General features: G+C 36.6%; 1 protein-coding gene across 1 annotated transcript in view; it reads right to left on the bottom strand.

Annotated features, from left to right (window-relative positions):
- The window catches only part of LOC114147836 (ephrin type-A receptor 6), a 188,103-nt gene extending 166,052 nt beyond the window's left edge, over positions 1–22,051 (bottom strand). The window contains exons 1-2 of the mRNA XM_028022512.1: positions 21,338–22,051; positions 9,340–9,404 (exon numbers count right to left, since the gene is read on the bottom strand). Of these exons, the coding sequence (XP_027878313.1) occupies positions 9,340–9,404; positions 21,338–21,413 (141 nt within the window). The 5' untranslated portion in view covers positions 21,414–22,051. The remainder of the gene's footprint in view (positions 1–9,339; positions 9,405–21,337) is intronic.
- Between the last annotated feature and the right edge of the window lie 1,147 nt (positions 22,052–23,198).

Here is a 23,198-nt window from a genome sequence, read left to right as displayed (position 1 = left end):
AATCCTGTTTCAATCAAATACGTATAATCTGGGAGACAAAGAAAGATGTTTAGGGGTGACAGAAAAAGTCTCCTCCCTGAGCAATATCAAAGGCTAATACACATTAATATTTGATGGCAAGAAAATTTAAGCCAGATTTGTTTACATTTAAAATTGCACAGTACAATTTCTAAAGCTGCTCTGGTAAATTATATTTTAAAGATCTGTAAAGGTATTTTGTTCTGCTGACGTGCAACATGTCAAAGGACATATTGCCATTTAGCTTGATGAGGAACACAAGCTTCTTGAGGCTTAGGACACTAAAACATTGCTGCAAAAATACATATTTTAAGCACCTGATATTCTGTGAATCAGTTGTTTTCTATACAATAGTCATAGATACTGATAGTACCAAAATGTATTTCCCTAAAGTTACAATCAGCTAGTGACCACTGCAGCAGGAGAACAGCCGATTAGAGGTTCCGGTGTGAAACACGGCTGAAATGTGTCATTGTCACTGCACTATATTTTCTGATGCAAGTCAAGTGAAACAGACAGGAGTAAATAGCCTACTAGAGATTAAGCACCGTGACCTTGGACGAGTTCCCTCTAAATAGGCCACAGAACTGTTCTTTAAGTGTACAACAGATTTGCTGCCGGTGTGGATATATATTTGGATTTTCTGAATGCAGAAGAGTGTTCTCTCAATGCAGTTTGGGTTTTGTGCATGTGAAAAAGAAATATGAAAAGACCCTGCTGTAAATATGTAACATATAAACTGCGGTTTTTATGAGAATATGTGTCAGCAGATCACCTCTTAGCTTTTGCTCATCGGCCCTTTGCTGTGCACAGAACATAAAAAGAAGCTTTTAACAATTTATGAAAGATGCAAATTCTTGGTGAATAAGAATATTTTTTGAACAAAGCACCAGTTTGACAATAACTGGTGAAGGTATAAGCTTTCAAAGATTAAACATAAGTATCTGACTGATTAGTTTATACTAGATATATATTTGTATAAATGCCTGATTAGGTGATTTCAATCACATGTTTTATGTAATTCTTCCAATCACAGTGGGAAATGATAATCGCTCCTACTGGAAATTCAGTAACTGTTCAGCTGCTAATAAAGAGGATTCTTCTTTCATACACCTGAAAAGAAAGCAGAGCTGTGAGGTGATTGGGAGAAAGATCAGTGCTAACCTGCAATTACAGCCCCCATTTCCTGCTCTGATATAATATATGAACTACTCTGAATTTTATTCTCTGAAACAGAGGTTCCCAAGTGGCTGAGTGCCATTCAGTTATGGAGCCAAATTGAGTCACTTGGATCTAGATGTATTGTAATTAAATATTTATCAACATCTTTTATAGTTTTACAGTAATTGATTTTAAAATACACAGCTGTTCTGGACTTTACATCAAGAAAAGAAAGACACAATTTTCTACTGAAATACTGCAAGTACTGTAGACGAATGTCAGCCGGGAGGGAAGTAGAAACAGAAAATCCAGAGACAAACACTGCAGGTTAAGATGAAACTCTGCATGGTTGCTCGTAAAAAGGGAAGATTTGAGGGGAGACAAGAATGTTTTTTTATTCAGACTGGAACAACTACATGTCCTTTCTTTCTGTAAAGAGTTTAAACCTTTTTTTTGTTGTACACTTCGGGACAGTGGAGAGTATTGGGCTCAAATTAAAGAAGTACAACAAGATTTAAAAAGTAGTTATGTAGGAATCATACACAGCTAACTCTAAGTTTAGAAACTGTAAAAAGGAACTGGCAAATAACACCAATGGTATATTAATCCAGCATCCATCTTCATTATGACCTTTGGCCCTAAAAGAAAAATAGGATATTTCTTGGTGACCATTATTAATTAGAAAACCAGAGCATTAGGGATAAAACTTACTGTCTACTAAAACATAAATATCCAGGATAGTTTAACTTCGACAGCAAAAGGAGTCATAAGTCTCAAGAAAAAATGTTTTCTCAAAATCTTCAGAAAATAGATTTGTTGAAACAATATCCAGTTTTCTTTAAATAACTATGCAAATAAGTGATACATATCACAACCATTGCTTTTTTTTTGGTGTTGGTTTTTATAATGCTACCAATTGCTTTCTTTTAAAATTTGTACAACTTTCCCCAAGTAATTTTCATGTTCAAAACTTGGAAATCTGTTCAAAACCAGGTTGCCAGGAATGAAAGGGAATCTACCACAGCAGTGAATGACCAAGTGCAAGAAAATGTAATTTAAAAGTTCAATTCTGGCAGGATTCAGGTCAGCTGTATTTTCAGCTCTGATCAGCACAGTTTCTCTAATGTGCACAAGCATCAGCACTCTCATTCCTACCATAAGAATATTTATTAGTGGGAAACTATGCAATAATCTGCAATTCTCCGTTTTTTCCCCCAAAATAATCAGTCTGTGCTTTACTTGTGAGGGTTCTCCTCTATAATGAAGCTGTTAGAGCACAATTTAAATACTGTCTGTCCATTCAGTCAGTCTCTGCTGTCTGCGTTTTGGCCTCAAAAGCATTATCGAGCAAATGCTACACAAAAAGCAACTTCCATCGAACTACAGGGGGCACTGAGTGAATAGGATCTGCAGACATCAGCAGATACATAAAAAGTAATAACTGCCATTACAGAAAACAATTTTTAACAGATGAACTTTATGCTCACAGATGTCAATAAGAAGCTAGACATCCTTTCTATATAAGAAATATCCATTTGCATCCATAGATTATGACATAGTGTTATAATACGGAAAACCAGTCAAAATGTCGAGTTCTTTGTGTTAAAAAAAAAAGCGATTTAAAGTGATGTATTCACTTTAAAAAATAACTCAATGGTTAGTTGTGTTTCTTTATTTTTTTAAATAATTTTTTTTAGTTAGCTCAAAAATATGGGAATATTTGACCTTTAAGTTTTCCTATTTACCCGTTTGTAATTCCTCAGCTATTTTACTGTTAAAAATAAACACATGTTCTGCTGTCTAAGCTCAGCTCGTCTTACAGTACACACATTTCATGTTCTCTTCCTGCCTGCCCCCACCTTCTATATTCATATATTCAACGCTTGCATTCAGCTTGGCACTAATATTCTCGTCAGTCTTCCCTCCCTCCGTTTCTCTCCCTCCATTTGCATCCATGCTGTCCCTCCCTCCCACTCGTTCTCTAACTCGACTCGCTGTATTCATCACACGGTGAGAGTTAGCCCAAAAAGCTGTCAGGATATGTTCTGCTGTCAGCAAGATGCCGAGTGGAGCGCATTAGATTTTGGCTTCAGCGTGTCCCTGACAAGAAACAAGCCAATTAAGGGATCCCCCAGCACTGCTTAAGCCTGGTTATGGCAGAGGTCCCTGAGATGAACACTGGTGTGCTAAATCATCATACCTTTTTTATATTAGAGCCTCCATGGGGAGAGGTGGAATGATTCCGGATTATTCCCCTTTTTTTTATCTCCCTCTCTCACTCTCTCTCACAAAGCTGCTGGCCACCACTCGACAGCAGACATTAAAGAAGTTTATCTGAGCTATGAAGGACATTGACATACAGATTTTCTTCCCTCCTCTTCTCCCTGTTGTTCAGTCTCACTCTCAAGGCTAATAGTATTAGGGAGGGAGGAAGTGCTTTGAGATAAGCCTTAGGTCAAGCAGCCGCAATCAATTACTGTGGTTAAATATCGTAATAAAAAGATTAAGGATTAGGACTAAGGGAAAGTATAGAGGCTTGAGATGGTTTTCAAAGCCTGCAGGAATGTTTAATACGATGTTTTGGATGTCTCAATTTCTGTTTCCATTGTATTTTGTCTCTATTCATCTTTTTCTCTTTGGATCCATTTCTCATTTTCTGTTTGTTTGCAAATGCAATTTTTTTGATGCCCAGCTATATAAAAAAAAAAAAAAAAAGACTTCACACAAAATACAGATTAGTTTAAAATATTTCAGGGTGAATGACCCATTGCAATATTGATAAATCTCTGCTGTTTTCTTGTCATGCCAATCTTTGTCTTTTCTTATCAAGGCATAGAATTGTTTATAAGTGTTGTTTTAAAATCGTCTTCTACTTAAAAACAATGCAAATTTCAATCTGTAAATACACAGGGCACTGGAATGTCTTTGAAATGACTGGGTCTATGAGAATTTAGCATAAAATAACCAATATGAAACATTTCAACAATTCTTTAACAAGCTACAAAGTTCAAATGAGGATTTTCAGGATGCTGGATGTTTAAAACAAGAACAGATGCCTTGACTTACGAGATGAGATAATTAATCCGACTAAAATTATATGTATTATTTCTATGCTTTACTCTGACATTTGTAGGCAAATGCACGACTCATTTGGCTGCACAGTCTTCATTCTAATCCATATGCACTATTCCAACAGTGAGCACTTTAAAAGTTACACAGAAGCTTTAAAAACAGGACAGAATTGATGTTCCATATAATCTGCTTGCTTTTCCAATATGTAATATGCACTATGCAGAATGTAATAAATTTCTATATTTGCAATCTAGAAAACAGTGCGACAGCACTTTATACACTGCTCCACAATGCAATACAGGATGCACATTCTTCACACATAATCATGAGACATTTTTCCTTGTTGCAAAGTGGCCTTTGGGTATTTTTTTGTGGGGGATGAATTTATCGACTGCTTGAAATCTCAAACAATAAATGAAAATAGGATTACCCCCTGCTTTCGTGATGGACAACCCTTTTTCTGGGCTTCAACCTGTTTTTCTCAGCGTGCATTAGTGAAAACAAAAGGCAACATTAGGCATTTCTAATCCCTTAAAGCCTTTTTATGTAATTTAATAAATAAGCTGCTCCATTCACTGCTTCACTCCCCTTCCCACACCACCACTCACCACTGGGAAAAGGACTCATGCATATTTCAGCACTGTATTTGCCCACTGACTGAAGCTTATTGTGGCTGCATGCATATACCAAAGCAGCCTTATTCCTATTCTCAACCTTTTTGTCTTTTGTTCACCCCCTGGTACCTTGTGCTTCATAACTACAGTATTTACTAATTATGAAACTGGTAGCACAAAACATCATAAAAGCAGAGATCTTTCCCACATAAAAATTTCCCAACACATTAGTCAATAATAAATCAGCATGCCTTCTTTTTGTCTTCTCCACTCCACATTTATCAAGTTCTACTAGAATAGATTTCAATAGCCTTGAGTGAGATTTCTGTTCAGTATGCACAGATTTAATGGCTAGAGCCTTTGAGGTTGAATGTGTTTACCAACTCCGAGGAAATGCTCACATTCACGTCATTAACAAGTGAGCCACTTTGGTTGGTTTCCCTTGCGGATAGTTGAAACAGGTCTATTTACCATCTTAGCAAAGCAGGAATAAAACAGAGAAAGGGCACCTTGTCACAAAATACAGCCATGGCAAAAATGTTTGATTTTGTTTGCAGCAAGTAAACATCTGCTCGCGGCTTTTCAGTTTGGTTCTGATGTCTAAGACGTGGCGCTACAGAGACACACAATGTGCGGATGGTGGGACACTAATCACAATAATTAACCGAAACGTTTCAGACTTTCCAATGCAATTTTCACTTTAATTAAAAGTTTTCTGAGACAAGTGTGATGACTGCACACAAATATGCCTGAAGTCAGGAATTTACAATTCAGAATCGCTAATAAACTTTTTCAAAACTGTCTTATCCACAACTTCTTGCAAAACTGGCACCAAAGGGAAGCAGAAAAAGAAAAGGCTAACATGCAGTTTTGTTTTGGCTTTTCTGTTATACACATTGTTTAACCAGTTCAGAGTCACAGGTTTTGATGGAACATGCCAGCTATCAATAAGCAAGAGGTGTGTATATGTCACTGGCCCATCACAAGATCATACAAGCAATTGTCTTGTTTGAACATTGCATTATGTTTTTAGTTTAACTGCTTTACCCTCTTGCCCTGTGCTCATACTGTGACTATAGATATAAATATATACTTTTTTTCAATCAAAACGCATCAAAGCAGAAAACTGAACTTCATCTAAACACATGAAAGAAGGTGTTCTGACCATATGAGACCAAAATTAAACTATGGCCTACAAATAAAATTCAGCATGGTGGAAAACATTATTAATCACATTGAACACACTTTATTATGAAAGATGGTGATGTGATCGTGCTGAATGTATTCGTTCAGGAAAGGTAGAATAGCTTTTTACAAAACATTAGAGAGTCCTAAAATGGTCTATTTAAAGTCCAGACACAGAAACTCGAGGTATTTCTTTTTTATAAAGCATAGAATACGGAAGGCTAAATGCTACATATTTTTGATTTTTTTCCAAGAAACTATGCACTGTTTTTTTTTAAGCTTCACAATTATCCACTGTTCAGTGTATCATATCACATTCCACCAGAAATTTATATACGCAATGTGACAAACTTTGAAGAAGTTTAAGTGGTATTGATACTTTTGCAGGAAACTCAATGCCAGTTCATCACCGACAATTCTACACTTCTACTGTAAAAAGTTACTGTTATTCGATCAAACTCCTCCGCAGCTATACACCTTCACATCACCTTGAATTTGACATTATATGACCATCTATAATTTCTCACAGTCATCATCAGGACATCATAATAAAGAAGTTACTGCTTATGAAATCCTTTAAAGATGTGCTCTAGGCAGGACAGATTGACAGCAGTGTGTTTCCAAAACTACAACAACTGTATGTGTCAGATAGGTAGGCTGCTGTATTGGACTGATACCGGGGCTGTGTCTAATATGTTGGAGATTGACTTACTCCTACTGGCTCCCAGTTAGTGATGGGGATTTTGAACTATTTTACCACTCCGGATCTGCACACCTTCCCCCAGGCCCTCTCACCTCGATGGCTTAAATATTAATAGTAAGTTGGAGGATTGAGGATGAGTGAGGAGAGGAGACGACTGACAGCTTAATCATGGAGGCAGTTGCCTCTTTCTCTCTCCTTTCCTTGCCGCTGTGGGCGACTGTCACCACGACCTACATGATGTAATCACATCTATAACCCTGATATGGGCCACTGAGGGCCATGAGGAAAGGGATGCAGAAACACAGAAAGTTCTAGGGGAGAAAGGTGGAGATCACCTCAGCATATGATCAGTCTAAACCCAAAGACAAGAGTTGTGCTAATCACCAAAAAATAATTAAGTTTATAGTCCATTTCCCCTTCTCCCACATTTCAAAAGTATATTCAATTTGTAATTTTAATTTTCTCTTTAGTTTAAATTATTATTCTTGAAAAAAAAACCTAATGTTCATTAAAAACTTCTAGATTAGAATGAATATATGAATTAGCTTTTATATAGTTAAAAAAATGACAATAAAAACCTTGCCTTTTAATTAAAGGTCTGCCAATACATCCAGCTCATAAAACACAATGAGACAGAATCAGATTTCAGCAATAATTTGGATAATAGTAAAATTAATTTATTTTGGAGAAAGTGTTTTACAAATGTCAAACAGTGTCTTAACATGTAATCATTATGGTATGGCTTGACCAGTCTAGTTATTTTTAGATTTAGTGTTGCAGATTATCAAATGGAGTCCAGACTCAATGACACTTTAGATTAGCACAGATGGGATACTCAAACAACCAAAACATTGTTAACATTGTTGGAGTAAATGCCATTCACCATAGATTCACAGTAGTCGCTAAACTGTTGCAGTTTCTTTGAGCCCTCAAAAAGCTACCACAAAAACTATTTGAAAAGACCCCTTCCTTTGTTACTTCAAAATAAGAGTCCTTGATATATAGTTTATTGGACTCGCATATATTTTTAGGGTTTCTATTTTCTTATGTTTACACAACCAGAAAAGGTCACATGCTGACAGCAACTGAAAATGCTTCACTCGACATATCTAATTGTGAGATCCCTATGACGCGAGATCTTCTTACACCCCTATGCATTATGTCTCTTTTACTCCAACTTCCATGTACAGAGGAAACAGAGAATGTTTTGGTGAAAGTGTTTGTTTCTTGTGTAATATTGTGTAATTTGTTCAAAAGGTTAACATTATTTCTCGTCTCTGCAAAGACGTACCGTTTCCTCGCCTATGTGCACGCACCTGTAATCATGCTATTATTGGGTCATTTCAACAAGACGATTCCTACCGAAATAAACCACTGGTTTGTCAACTTACAAAGAGGGAAGATGAAGAAAAGTTTTCAAATACACAATAAGTTGTTCACTCATCAAGATATCAACCAACTTTTTGAGCCCTGCTTATTTTCTGAGCGATAACTTATGCAAATATGGAAAATAACAGATCCCCCTATGCTAACCTAAAAAATGACTCATTGTTAGAGGTGAAATGGAAGCTTGTGGCATGAGATCTTGGGACATTAACATATTTTTCATCAAAGTCAAGCCCGCCATACTGTGCCAACAAGTGACATTCCCTAATGAATTGAAAGCCAAGACTCTGGGCCTTGGGTATAAATGTATCTCCTTTAAACTTGACAACCTATTTATTTATGAGGTAAAAAAGGAAGATGTTTTTGTTACCCTGTTGTGTTGACTAAGAAAGATCTCTCTGAGGTGTTGGCTGACAACACTCTGTTACAAAAGTCTTAAAGACATGCCCACCAAAATAAATTGTTTGTATGTATTTTAGGTCATTGGTAAGGCAAGGGAACAGTGACAGCCAGGATACAAATCATTTGCACGCACTTGGAGAACATTGACTGGCAAGCCACCAGAAATGCTAAAGCTAGCATCTGCTTTGCAACTTCCAATCAGTGGCAATACTTCCTATCAGCTGGCAATAGCATTTTGTCCTTGGGAGAAAGAGGCACTTATTTTTAAAGCTATAAAGGAAATTATGTTGGGGGGGTTAGAGCTAACTGAGAAAAAATAGATAATGATACATTCAAAGCAAGATTGAAGGGCATACTTTTCCACTAAATTGTCTTTTTAAATGATGATAAGAGGAGAAATGATGGTGAGATTTACATTTGTTTTATTACAATTGATTTCAAATGTTTAATAACACAACATTTCAAAAGTATTTTAAATATTGATCTATTAATAGACAACATTTAAAGACTGAAAAGAACACTGGGAGATAAATTGAGGCCAATGACAGACCTTCATAGGTGAGAAGCAGAACAACAAATGGAAAACTTCCTAAGGGACACCGATTCATTATCTACCCCTGAATTACAACGTTTCCCATGTGAAAAGAAGACCCTGATGCAAGAGGAAGGAATAAATGAAAGAGGCCACTGAGACAGTTCACATCACTATAATTGATCTCATTAAAGTTGCAGTGGCTATGTTTTGAACTAGGCAAACTGTACAGTAAGACCAAAAGCAAACAGAGGCGCTGTTCTTACCCCATTTATTGGATATGTCTTCCAGCCCAGCTCTCCAAGCACAGATGTTGTATCCAGCAACACCACTGAACAGAAAACAAAGAGAGAAAGACAACACATTAAGCAATCTGACAGCCCAGAAAAAGACATCGATGTGCAGTGAAATTGAAATAGCAGTCATGAATGTGTTAATGTTGACATTTTTATATTGACAAAAATTAGATTTTTGGATCAATATAAAGAAGACTGGCAGCACTTACACTGGGAGCAACAATTTTTGTCATGTGTGACACATTTTGGGGGCAGAATGACTGAAATCAGATTGCTGTCAGAAATCTATTCCCACTTCTGCCTTCCACAGCAACAATTCCTTCCTGTGCTGCCTGTTGGTGTAATAAAATAATTTAGATGCATCTGTATTAGCCCTGTTGTGTCGTACTGTGTATCTCATTATGCTCATGTTTGCAGTTAGAATCCTATGTATTGCTGAGGCATAACATTATGACCACCTGCCAAATCAACTGTTCGCTCTTACTTTATGGCCAAAACTGCAGTGAGCTATCAAGGATGGATTTCACTGCAGGTATACTTTGGTATCAGGCACCAAAAGGTTAGGAGGAGATCCTTTAAAGGTGGACTATTATGTTTCCTTGAAAAGGTTGGGAACGGTCTATGAAAAACATGTTCATTACTCTTTTTTTTTGCACAAAATCACTCTTAGGTAAGGAGATTCTAATCCGACCATTCTGAAAGGAGCCTGCTTTGTGCTCCTCAAAGAACGAGATATTTTAGTAATGGCGCAATGTTACTCAGCAATCAGCAGGTTCTTGAAATGGCTAATTTTCCAGACACCAAAAAACATTAACTTATTTTCAAAAAATGGCTGACTGTTTTTTGTTTTATTTTATTTATTTATTTATTATTTATTTTTATTTTAAGCTCTTGGGCTGTTTTTAGAAGCAATACAGACTGAACTGAAAATATAAAAATGTGCATACATAGGCACCTTGCTTGTTATGTGGCTATCCAGTTATATATGCAAAAAATGTGATGCACTGTGCATTTTGACACATTTCCATCAGAACCAGCATCTGGTGTAATAGACCTCCAACCTTGACTTCCTATCTTCCTAAGACCCTGTTTGATATTTACAAACAGGGTCTGCTCCCTGCAGACTGGGAGCAACCCACAAGAACAGCAGGAGAGGAAAATCTCTGACTCAGTTGTCTGGCATTCACCAGACGGCCCTTCAAAAAAAACAAAATTTTCCCTTGGTTTCTAATATACTCCACCTCATAACAGGTGCAAAAGGTCAAGTGATAATCAGTGTTCAATTAACAAGACAGTTAAGTGTCATGTTTGTTTGGTTTGTAATATGGATATGGAAAAGAAAGATGCTTTTTATCATCTAATATATATATATATATTTTTGCAAAAGCATTATGCCACTTCTTGCTGAAGTTAAACTTTCTAGGACAGTTTATAAAAAGAAGACAATGCAGTTCTGGTGTGGAAAATATCACCAACCTTGTCAATACTTTTCTTTCTGGCTCTCAAGGACAGTAGATTTTAATAATTCAAGAGGAAAGCAATTCTCCTCAAGAAAAGTCATGTACAGTGAAAAGTAGAAGACATGACTTCTTGAATTTACTCTTGGTTAGATGCCAGCATATCCAGTGAACTGATAGAAATATTTTTTGCCCTCACTTGTGGCAACATTAGGGAATAACCAGGAGACTAAAACCGCAACATATTTTCAAAATATATAAATATTAAATGAGGCCCTTCTATTCACCTTGTCAAACAAGCCAAGTACACGGTATATGTGACAATACACCTACATAATGTCCTAATTATTTTTAATGCCAGCATTTATAAAAACATTTTAAATGGCCATCTTTCTGTCCATAAATAATAAATAAATATTTACAAGTTTACTTGTCCAAACTCCCATGGTGTGTGCTAGATGTAAGCATAATATGGTCTGTGTATATTATTTTATGCTAGATATAAAAAAACATATTTGATATAAAGAATTGTCTATAAAGAACATATTCTGATATTAAAGCCCTTTTCCAGGACCATTTTTTTCTGACTGTTCCTCAACCCAAAAACTTGACATATGCAGGATGGAGAAAAGACAAACTGCATAATGGAGTAGGAACCCCTGTTGTGTCCAAGAATGCATTAACATATTAATAGGCCATTTTAACTTATGGGAATAGATGATGGGAACTGAAATTATAAACAGGGCTTATAGGGATATATAAATATGTTCTCCCTAGGTTTTCCATATATTACAAAATATTTTATATATAAATATTGTCATGCAGAAAATACAGAGCAGAAAAAGGGATCCAATAATAGTCCAAAAAGAACAAACGTTAACATATGAAATATCTGAAGTGACCTTCAGAGGATTGCTTAAAAACAAGATCAACGTAATCTCAAACTGAGAAATTAACAATTTAAAACCAGTCATAGATAGGATGAATAATTATTTGCAATACAGTTTTCATGTTCTTAATTATTGAACAGTTAAATTACATTTTAGAACCAAAGCTTTTGTCAACACATTTTATGTTTAGTTGATTTTTTTTTTTTTTTACATTTAGTCTTCATACAAAAGCATTAGAAACCAAAAAAAAAAAATCATGAGCAACACAGAATATTTATATAGCACAGATTTAACTAGAAACTGAACAATTTCTTTGGAACAGCAACTGGGAGCTTTTAATGACTCATGCTGTGTTAGAGCAGTATGAGATTATAGAAAATGGACATTGATCTATATGAAATTGCAACAGATTATTCTATTGATTGACTGTCCTGTCCAGTGAAGAAAGAACAGACTTCATGCTGATCATTTTATCCTCCAGCCACAGCCTCTCTGTAATGCAAGTTTAATATTTCCTCTGTCGGCTGGTGGTTCCAGCATCTCTTTCTCCCCAACCGATGACAGGTCTGCGCCCTGTCTGCATCACTGGTAGACTGCAGGACCAGTTGACCCTGCCAGTGCTGGTAATGGATACCAATAGACTACTATGGGCAGGTAACCAGCTCAGTTATTAGAAAAGGACCAAATTTCTTATAATAAGCCATGATACACACCAGAATAAGATAACTTCTTCTTATAAAGTAAACTTTGCTACAGAAAAAAGTGACTGTAGGCTGTTGTGACCTGAAAGGATAGAGATAACTTCTGATTTGGAGCTGGAAAGTTGCACTAGAAAGACATTGAGCTTCCTGTGTTAATTTGAGTACAGATACCCAAGTAGTGGCTTTCTATAAGAGCAACAGAGGTTTATGCAAACTACCACAGGCGATCTACTCAGTGACATGGATTGCTCTCATATTACTCATAATCACAATGAATAACTGTCACAAAAAAGAATCTGCAGAAGAGAATTTTAATTAAAATCATAACTAGCATAGTTGGTCTCCTCTATTTATAACACCACACTGCAGAAGTGCAAGGAAACAGAACTGACCATTGAGATCTTTATGCCAATATCTTACATTAATTACTAGTTTTTGAATCTGATCTAAACGTTAATCAATGGGTGTTAATTTTTGTACTCTCCACATTACTGACTGCCCATCACACTGACAGGATATTACTCTTTTTCAAAAAGGAACTTCATTATTGAAGTGTATGCCAGAATTAAAGTAAAGTCCTTAGCAAACTCACTGCAATAATTATTTGCTTAGTCTTTGCCTTAGCTTTTGGAACTGTAGGTCACAGGAATTAATATGTTTATTAACGGTAGCTGTTAACAGTAGCTGTGGAGATAATGACATTTTCAGATACAAGTTAAGATTTAGCTTTTTATTTTTTATTATTTTTGACATAATTGTAAGTTATCATTGTTGTGTAGCACTTTTGTTGCGATTGCTCTATTTCATTTTTGGTTTGAAAATTTACAAATGTGACCATTTTCTTTTCAATTTTAGGAAATTGAAAAGCTATTATGTGCTTCCCGTAAGCACATGATAGCTTACGAAAAGGGTAGACATTTACTAGTCTATGATTCAGTCTTACCCCCTTTGTGGATTCTATAGAATTTGATCTTGTACATCATCATTTTTCTTCCCACCCTGAAAGCATTAAATTATTTAAGACCATGAAGTTATAGAGGAACATCTCCAACAAATCTTTCATAAAGATCAAATAATTTTCCACTTACAATTAGTCTGTATGGTTATCTTCCTTAAATTGTCATGTTGAGTTAAGTTGCAAGATCTTCTGCTAAATAATAGTGAAATAAAGGCTGTTGCTTGGCAGATTGGGTCAATATTCAGTCAGCCATGATGTGCTCAGAATATGTCAACATCCTCCTGATGCATATTATTGGTGTGAATTCCTGCATTGTAAGCTGCTTAGTAAGATGGCATATTCTTTTTAATAGTTGACACCAATTTTCATTGCTAGAATGACTGACATGACTCAAAGTACAAACTTTTCTAAAAAGAAAAAAAAAAAAGAGTAAGTAATAAGCACTCGTCTTTATGAACATGCACCTGGTTTGGTAGTGTATATATTTGGGTCCTGTGAACATTGCCAGTGTAGCCTAAAACTGCCTGCATGTGAATATCCATCCATCCATTCTCCCACTACATAAGAGTTATCTTTGGGCAAGGCACCCATAAGACCCTGCCTGGAGCTGCAGGTCCCCTGGGACTTCCTCTAGTTGGATATAAATAGAACATGTGCTGGCCAGCCCATAAATATAGGAAGCCCAAGTAGAATGATGACATCTCCTGTCCGGTCCACACCCCTCACAGGCCACACAAACACCCCAAAATAGCTGTACTGTTCCTGCAAATGTGGCTTATCAAAGTGCTATTTCATGTAAATTTGAATTGGAACAGTATTTCAGTGTTCAGAAATCAGTAGTGAACGCTATCGACAGATGTGTACATCACTACTTTTCTAAATGGAATAGAAGCCTCAACGACGGCCATTCTTATTTTATTTCTTTTAAATATCACACTTATGATGCACTTAAATATATATTACTCAAAAATCATTGTAACCCACATTTACAGCTGATAACATCAACTTTTTGTTTACAACATGCTCATGCCGTTAAGCAGCAAACGGCATGCCATGTTGAAACACAAACAGCAACATTTGATGAACAGACACTTGTGAAAATTGATTCTGGCAAGTGTTTCACTGTGGATTGCACATTGTCATTTAGCGGTGTAAACAAAGCACTGGGCTCTCAACAGATGAAAAGATGATATGCTGTGAAATTGAAAACCATCCATAACAGAGGGAATCTGACAGGCATGACAGAATTTTCAACACACTCTCTCTCTGATCACTGTGATAAAACAAAACAAAAAAAGATGCATCCAACAACATAATAAAGGACAAAGAAAAAACAACATTTAAAGTGGCTGATTTCATAATGAGGTGTGTTTAAAACAAAACATGCAAAGGGGACTCATTGGTAAAAAGTCAATAGTTAAATACTTAACCATTGTTGATTATCATTTAGTGTCCAGTCACCATATGTGACAGTAATGTCGACCACCAATGTTATCACCCGGTAGCCATCATAGTATTAGTTGTGGAAAGAAGGCATGAACTGTTGAGGCTGTTTGTCGTTCTGTCTAGCACTGAATTTTTAATTATTTCCTAAATTAGCATTTTAAAGGGAAGATTATGATGATAAATTGAAGTAGGCAGGTCTCATAGTGTGTCAGAATAATTTTCTTTCATCTTGGATGAAGAATCAATAGAAGAAGCCTTTAATTTTGAAGACATACCAGCGTGAATTATCAATGCGCATTAAGAGATCCCTGCACTTTTTTCCAGGGATCTGAGAGCTGCACATGCACCTGGTTCGGTAGTGCATATATTTTTGCAACTGCTTCTGAAACCAGTATTTAAATACAGAGATAAAAGAGATGCTTATACAACTAAAATAACTAACATCACTAAGTCCCCCCCCGCAAAAAAAAAACGTTGTTTGGAAACAGAAACCTTCATTTTACTATCACTAACATATGCAAACAGCTGTACTCAAAACACAGCTTACAGTTTCACTAAAATTGGGAAGTGTATTCTGTGGGAGAAAAGCATCCAAATGCATTTTAATACTAGTCATAAATAGTTTTAAAAGGCAAATTAGGTACAAAGCATGGCCTGTTTTTATTTTTTCTTTTAAAATTCTGACAAAATATGCTAAAGCATCAATTGATATAGTAAACATATCCACACTATTCACTTCAAAATGCTCAGATTTGTTCAGGTATAGTGTGCCTTGTAATAGTTTACAAAAGTAGCAAGTAGTAAATAAGTAATGACTATAACCAAGTTAGGTTTTTGGCGTGTATATGTATTCCTCTCGTCTTTCCCTGTACCCTTACATAAAAAAAGTTTCGGATGTAGACTCCACTTGTGTGCAACTAAATCTCAGCACATACAGCTGCTCTGTGAAGGCTTGAGGTTTTGAGAAAACATTTGTGAACAAACAGCACCATGAGAGAGGTGTTGTAGAGAGGTTTAACGAGGATATTGAGACATTCCCTGGTCCAAATAATATCCAAAAAGATTTTGGCATAACAGTAAACCTACCAATACCATCCACTTAATCTACAGTATAATGAGAGAAGCAGAAAAGATGCTTGTGGGGAAGCTGCAGATATCTAAGACTCAGGTGGGAGAACTGGTCAGCAGGATAATCATTAGTTCATTCCCCAAACCTGACCTTTCAAAAAAAAAAAAAAGCAGCAGCAAGGGAATCATTGTAGAAGAAAGACAGAAAACATCCTGTATGCCATTTGGCACAAGTCATGTGGAGCACACAAAATACGTGAAAGGAGGTGCTCTCCTCAGACCAGCATGACTATTCCCTGCATGCAAAATGTCATTTGTGGAAAAACTAATGCTTAATATGAGAATGAACACACCCTCCCCAAAGTAAAACATGGTGGGGGCGGCATTATGCTGTGGAGTCACTTTTCTTCAGCGGGGACAGAAAAATTGTTCTGAGCCAACAGGAAAATGGTTAAAGGAAACATAGTTTAGTCCCATAAGAAAAACTGTAAGAGAATGGAAAAGATTTGATACTAAGACATAGCATAAAATCTAGTATTATTTTCCTCCCAACAGGAAAATAACATTTCAATCAATCAAGTTTATTTGTAAAGCACATTTCAGCAACGAGGCAGTTCAAAATGCTTCACATTATAAATATATAGCCACACTCCAACCCCGAGGGCTGTTGTCCTGCAGCTGTTAGGTGTCCAAGTCTTAGTATACCTGCATCAAAGGACTGAATTACCTTCTCATGCACTTAAGTTCAACAGAGTCATGGCAAAAACCACATTATGTGACTCAGATGTGTTAGCAGAGAGACGTATCTAAAAGTTGCAGGATGCCAGCCCTCAAGGACTGGAGTTTGACACGTGTGGCTAAGATTTAGCAGGTGCTAAAGGGGAGGTACAGTATTATGCATTCTCCAGACACATAAGTGACATTTTACAGCACAATAGGGTAGCTATGTTACCTTCAGTTTTAATAAAAATGTTGCATGTATCAAACATAACTTGAAAGAAATTTGACTTTGCAATTTTACGCCTTGAAATTGGCCTCTGTCTCTTTAATAAGTGCCTGCTCTCTCCAGCACTCCACCTTCAGAACATCACTAAAAGGCTACTCCATTATGCCGTTAACCATGCTTGGTAGCATTGGACTGAGTAGTTCTTATGCAGATGTGCATTTCCAGCAGGAGTTTGCCAATTGCTGTTGCCAGTAGTCTGGTGGAGCTGAGTGGGGAAAGTGTACCATCCTTTAAAATGTGTGTCTCCTAAAATCCCAGTCAATTTTTTTTTTTAAGCAGGTGCTTACCTCAAAATGTCATTGGCTGAGAGGCAGGACCATGCTTGCACACTCATACCTCAGGACAATTTAGAGACCAATCGGAACCCAGAACCCTCAATGCAACAGTGCTACACAAGTATCAGATCACAAGTGGAAACACTAAACTTATTTTATCAAAACGTCAATAACAAAAGGTCGAGGACAGCAAACAAGTCAGCGATGAATAAAGAAAATAAAGATTTGTTTAAAAAAATTAATTTGTTGGTGTGTCTTTAAGGACAAACACAAAAAGCCAGACAACCTTGAATGGAATGTAATCAGTTTAGAATAGCAAATTAACATGAAATGCAGGAGTCTGGTGAAAAAGACAGAAATTGAAGAAATATTGATTTCGGCCTTTTATTAAGCACCATTTCTTCAATTTGTTGGAAATTTTAAAGAGAGATCGTCAAAGAAAGGAAAAAAAAACTTTTATATTTTAAAATATTGTATCCTATAAGATAAAATAGAGATAAACAGTTACAAAAGAAGCAATTGCTGCTTTAAAAGTTATGATAAGAAAGAATTGTTGAGGTGTCCTGTCACAATCTCCATCTAGCTCCAAGAAAAACAAGAGAATGAACAATGTTCTTTTGTTTCCTACATTTTACAAAATTAGGATGACTCTTGGTTCATGCTCATTCCACACAAAACTTTCTTTACAAAAAGAAGGGAAAAAAAAGACTATTCAACCACATTCTGTCTTTCTGGAGTAAGAAGGAGCAGCTAAAGCAGAAAATAAAACAACATGAGCATACAAACTTTACAAAGGCAGCCCCCCAGCTGACCAGCAACATAATAAATGGCTACTTTTGCAAAGCTGACCACAGCACCACTATGTTCCTCCAAGTTCAAATCAATAAAAATAAAACACCAGCGACAAAAGCAAAGTTTTGCAAGAAAATAAACAACCCTTCAAAATGCGTTTACTGTTCCATGAGACTCAGCATTATTCTACCACTGTTTATTAAACTAGATGTTAGGACAGAAAGCAGCAGATTTTGCTGTATCTGATTTCTACAAAGTAAAAATAAATTAGGAAAACAGTGGAATCATAAATAATCTTTCTTCAATTTAGAGACAGCAAGTGGGGACTTGGTGATACGGCCCATACAAATATATAAACCTGAATATTAACAAAGTGAAAGTTGCAGAGTTAACATTTTCAGTCTGATGTGGATTTGTGGGTTGATTGATTTTCTTTGACTCCATGCTAATTGTGAATATCTCCTTCGTGTAGTGATGGTTATAGCTGGATTCAGCTAGACTCGGCTTTGTAAGAGCAAAAGCTTTAATCAGCCATCCGCATAAATCAATGCAGAGAGGTGAATAATTATTTGTGTGTTGCTTTCCCAGCTAGATCAATGCATATTTGAAGAACAGCAAGTATGTAATTGCAAACAGCATTTACTTATTTTTTAATTCATTCAAACATTTGTTCTCATGCAGAGAACTTACTTGAGGAGGACTACTAACTGGATGTGCAAAAGCTCTTAAAACAAGAAAACAAACTATGTTGGAAGTTTGTATCTAAATGTTATCTCCAAACTTAGCTCAAGTTACTAAAAATAAATAATTTGGCAAAACAGACTAGATTACAACAAACACCATTACCACTGACTTAGCAAGACGACAAACTGGTAAACACCGATGTGAAGAGGAGATCTGTAGCACATAGGCTTGTTCAGCCTTGAGTGAGTAGAGCTTTGTTAATAACTGTCTGCAGTCCCTGCTGGGTTCAGGTGACGGATTTGTTGTTCAGTCAGGAAGCACACGAGCAAGAAGCAAAAAGTGATTGGTTTTTATTGTTCTTCCAGCAGCCAACATTGTGACCATTTTGGCAGTGAAATCCCCAATCTCTGTAGTTCAACTTGTCTTTGTCAGAAAGTACGGATCAAAAAACACTGATCTCTGCTGCTGTGTGATGGAGTTGGGCTCGTCCCCAACCTACAGACTAAACACGGTCAATACTGTTGCAGAACAAGACAGACATGTGTTCTAGAGGTTTTTAAAAGAAGGCAAAAAAAGAAGCTTTTCTCAGTTTTGAAGTTGAATGTTGCTCCCAAAATTGGCAAAAGAAGTCACAAAACCATAAGCATCATACAGTACCAATGATTTACAGTCATTTTAAAGAAATACCAGGGAAAGCATCAGCATCAGAGTGACTGGGATTTTCTCCAACACAGAATAACCAGGTGGGAATCTTTTCCCAATCATTGCTGAACACAGCTGTTCAGCTGGCTGAAAGACTGTTTTCTACACTGCTTTTTTGAATGTTGTGTGAAACACTCATAGCCTAAGTAAGCATGTCTCCCTTCAAAAAAGCATAACGATAACTAAATATCGTTGATATTATTTTATATGTTAATATATATGTTTTATTTATTTGGACAGCAGCAGGAAAACTGGTTGCTTTTTTGTTTTAAATTAAATGTATTATGCATTTTTATTTAAATTGTCATTGTAAATATGGTGGTAGTATAAAACAGAATTTTATAAAAGCACAGGCCAAAAATCAGAGCAGGCCTAAGGCAGAAGTAAACTAAGCAGCAGCCCAGCAGAGGTGGGGATCCGAGGGGGGGTTAGGATCACCCAGATTATCTCAAAACTTTTAATTTGTAGTTGTCAAGAATGAGTCTAAAAATAACCCATAAATCTTTCATTTTCAGATTTATGCATAGATCATTTTGACATTTGTAGTTCTTGCTAATTTAAAATAGACCTGTTTTTAGGATTTTAAAGAACGTCCAAAGGAAACTAGTCACATTTCATGCTACCACAACCTCAACTGAATGACAGTTGTCTTTTTCCAGACAAACTGGACTGCGAAACCCAAATTAATATGACTAAAATATTCTCCAAGTATTCTTTACTGTGATATAATTTAACATAGATGTCACAAATTAAAGTTCTACTTGCGGGACTCAAAATTTAGTTCCGCTTGTGTTCCATCAAATTATTTCTTGTTTTGAAACTCTGTCCATTCATATGAGTTTTTGCCTTTTTACTTTTCCTCTGAGCCACACCGACTTGTGTTGGGCAGCGACTACAATTGTGCCACTTGAGGTCTCGTACCAGTCAATATGAAGGACTAAACTACAGCTGAAAGCAGACATGAGTTCAATCATTCAATCTGTGGTGCAGAAAAACACACAGTGAGGCTGTTATGTAGCAGCTGTCTGGGAGAACAGGGAGTAGCATCGCTCTTATTGAACACAGAGAACAATAAAATATAACCTGGGGGGCAGGTCCCACAGTGCTCTCTCCACACAATCAATAGGACTATTTTAAACCGTTCTGATGCAGCAGGCTGTGTGTGTGTCTGGAAGGTGGGGGGTAAATATGCAGGAACACACACAAAGACACACATGTTGTCCCACTTTTGATATTTTATGAAAAAGTAAATTAAAAATCTATTGGTTCCTATATTTGTTTGTCCATGTCCACATAAATGAATTCTTTGTGAACAAATTGAATATTACTCCAATACAATTGAGTGGACTTGATTCTATAAAAGTGACACACTGAAGTCGTGCACTCAAAGAAACTTACACAGGTCACCTACTTAACGATTTGATCTTTTGGCAGTCCCCCATATATGCGTCTGTGTAATGTAGAATCTTTGAGTAAAGTTATTTCATTTAATTTCCAGAAAAGTGAAGTAATTTTTCACTTCCACAAGAAATAATTACAGGGAATCCATCCTTCTGGGCTTATGATGTCTCTTCATTTATATTTAAATTTTGACATGTTACATTTCTGTGCAGACTACCAATATTTCAATATGCTTAAAATGAGGATGCAGCAATGTTCTAATAGTTTTAGTTTCAAAGGCAACTGCAATATTTAATTCAAATATAAACTATAGCAGAGGAAAAGTCAAATTATTCAATTTATTTTGTTCGACTGACATTTTCTTTAGCTCATAAGAGTCTGTATAAAGTCTGTATGCTGCACGACTTTTGTGATGACTTTGTTACACTGTCAGGCTGCGACTGCATCATGATGTATTCCTGCCTACCAGTAAATCAAAAAAAAAAAATCCACAACTTCCAAATAACATCCGCTGCTTTTCAACTGAATCATATGTCTAAAAGTACAACAGGACAGAAACTAACCCAGGTGGCCCTGAGTGGATCTTACCTTGATTGCAGCGGCTGAAACTACTGATCGTAATTCCAAGAAAGAGTGAAACGAAGAATCTGTTTCCAAAAGTCATGTCTGCGGCAGTATTTACCAGCGGCTTTACTTCTTGTTAGATCAGCGATGAAGCGCTCTGGGTCCGTTTAGGTCCACTAGTTCTGGTCCTTATAATTGATCCCGCGTGGAGCGAGCGGCCGTGCGGTGGAACAAGAAGTGGCTCATCCTTTTCACCTGGCGGCTGCCGCAGCTCCGTCGCTAAATTGACAGCTTTTGGATAAAGTCCCAAAAATATTTGAAGTGAACTCGGACCTTCTGACGGGGCTAAAAACACTTCGCTAATAAAACAAAAAAACTTTGCAGATTCTAAACGGACTTCACCCTCCACCTTCTTTAGTGTTTCGAAATGGGCATTAACACGCAGTTTAAAGAGCGTAGAGTCGTGACAGACTGGAGACACCGTGTGTTTGGCACGGCAGGGCGCCGCGGACTGCCAGCTCCGGCTGCAGCTCCAGCTCGGTCCGCTGCTGCAGAGAGATGGTGGAAGGTGAACAGAGGAATGATTGGGATGCAGCGGAACAGCAGCAACAGTGGAGGCGATGCTGTGGGACTGCGCGCGTCTGTGCAGGATGCTCGGCACTAGAGGGGGTTAGTTGACAAGGCAATGGGATGTGTGTTTGTGTTTGTGTGTGCGCGCGTTCATCTCATTGGTTCTTAAGCAGAGCTTCCTAAAGACTGGTAAATGTTAAACATGATCCCCTCTCCCCCCATTTTGACTGAAGTTTAATGTAATAGTTCGTGTTCGGATGTTACGTAAGATGTTATTTAGGTTGACAAAATCTGAAGCTGATAAGTTCTTGGAATACACGTTGACAAATGGATCTCTCATGAAGTTGTCACCAGGAATTACTTGTTTTACCTTATTTTGGACGTTTATGTGAAGGAAATGGAAATGTGAATAAAGAAAATCACTTTCGCTGCTGTCAACCTTAAAGTTGAAAGAAAAAGTTAAAAACATAAATTTGGTTTGTTGTATTTTGTTAATCCTAGCCCTCAATTTCAGGTTTTATTTTGTTAAATGCTTTATTTTCCTTGTTTTGCTTCAATCTTCATTTTATGATACCGCCCACTACTGTTCCTTCCAACTACCACACCTGTCATGCGTTAATCATTTGCGCCTGCAGCGCTCAAATAGCTTTGGATGTTGCCATCTGTCATGCCAAGAGCTACATTTTTTCTGTAACAGGTCTCTCTACCTTTGCAGTAGCTAAAAAAAAAAAAAAAAGTACTTCCTCAGCTGCAGAACTGGGTCCCTGTATACACACTGCTGATGTACGGATTTTAATTACGTTCAGTATTTGATGATTTACATAATAGTTCCACTCTTTGATTGGACACAGATGTGTCAAAGTTTTGGAACACCAGATATTCCAGTCTAAAAATAAAAATAAAAAGTATTCATGTATTTTTTTTTAATTGATTAATTCCTTAAAACAGGTGTGCCATGTACTGGGTAAGTAAAATAAATGTACGTAATGTGGGTTAAAAGATTCAAAGCATAAAATAAATATAGTCTGAGCTTATATTGCAATGGAAGGGAATCACTGACAAATTATATACTTAATGACTTATAGATTAAGTTTTTTAAAATCAAAACATGTTTCAGTTTTTCTCGGGTTTTTCTCATACCTCTTTTCAAGTTAAGATGTAGTTACATCTATTATTTCAAGTGCTCTGCTCGTCTTAAGATCTTAAAAGGGAAACGGTCATCAAGTATCCATCTTGATGGAGATGTCAGTTGTTAGTTTCCTATTTTATAATGTAGGTATATATATTTATAACATAAATAATTGCATACTGAACA

The sequence above is a fragment of the Xiphophorus couchianus genome, chromosome 7 (assembly GCF_001444195.1).
Source record: "Xiphophorus couchianus chromosome 7, X_couchianus-1.0, whole genome shotgun sequence".
Classification (NCBI taxonomy): Eukaryota; Metazoa; Chordata; class Actinopteri; order Cyprinodontiformes; family Poeciliidae; genus Xiphophorus; species Xiphophorus couchianus.
The sequence above is the reverse complement of the archived record's forward strand: the minus strand, read 5'-3'. Positions and strand labels throughout refer to the sequence as shown.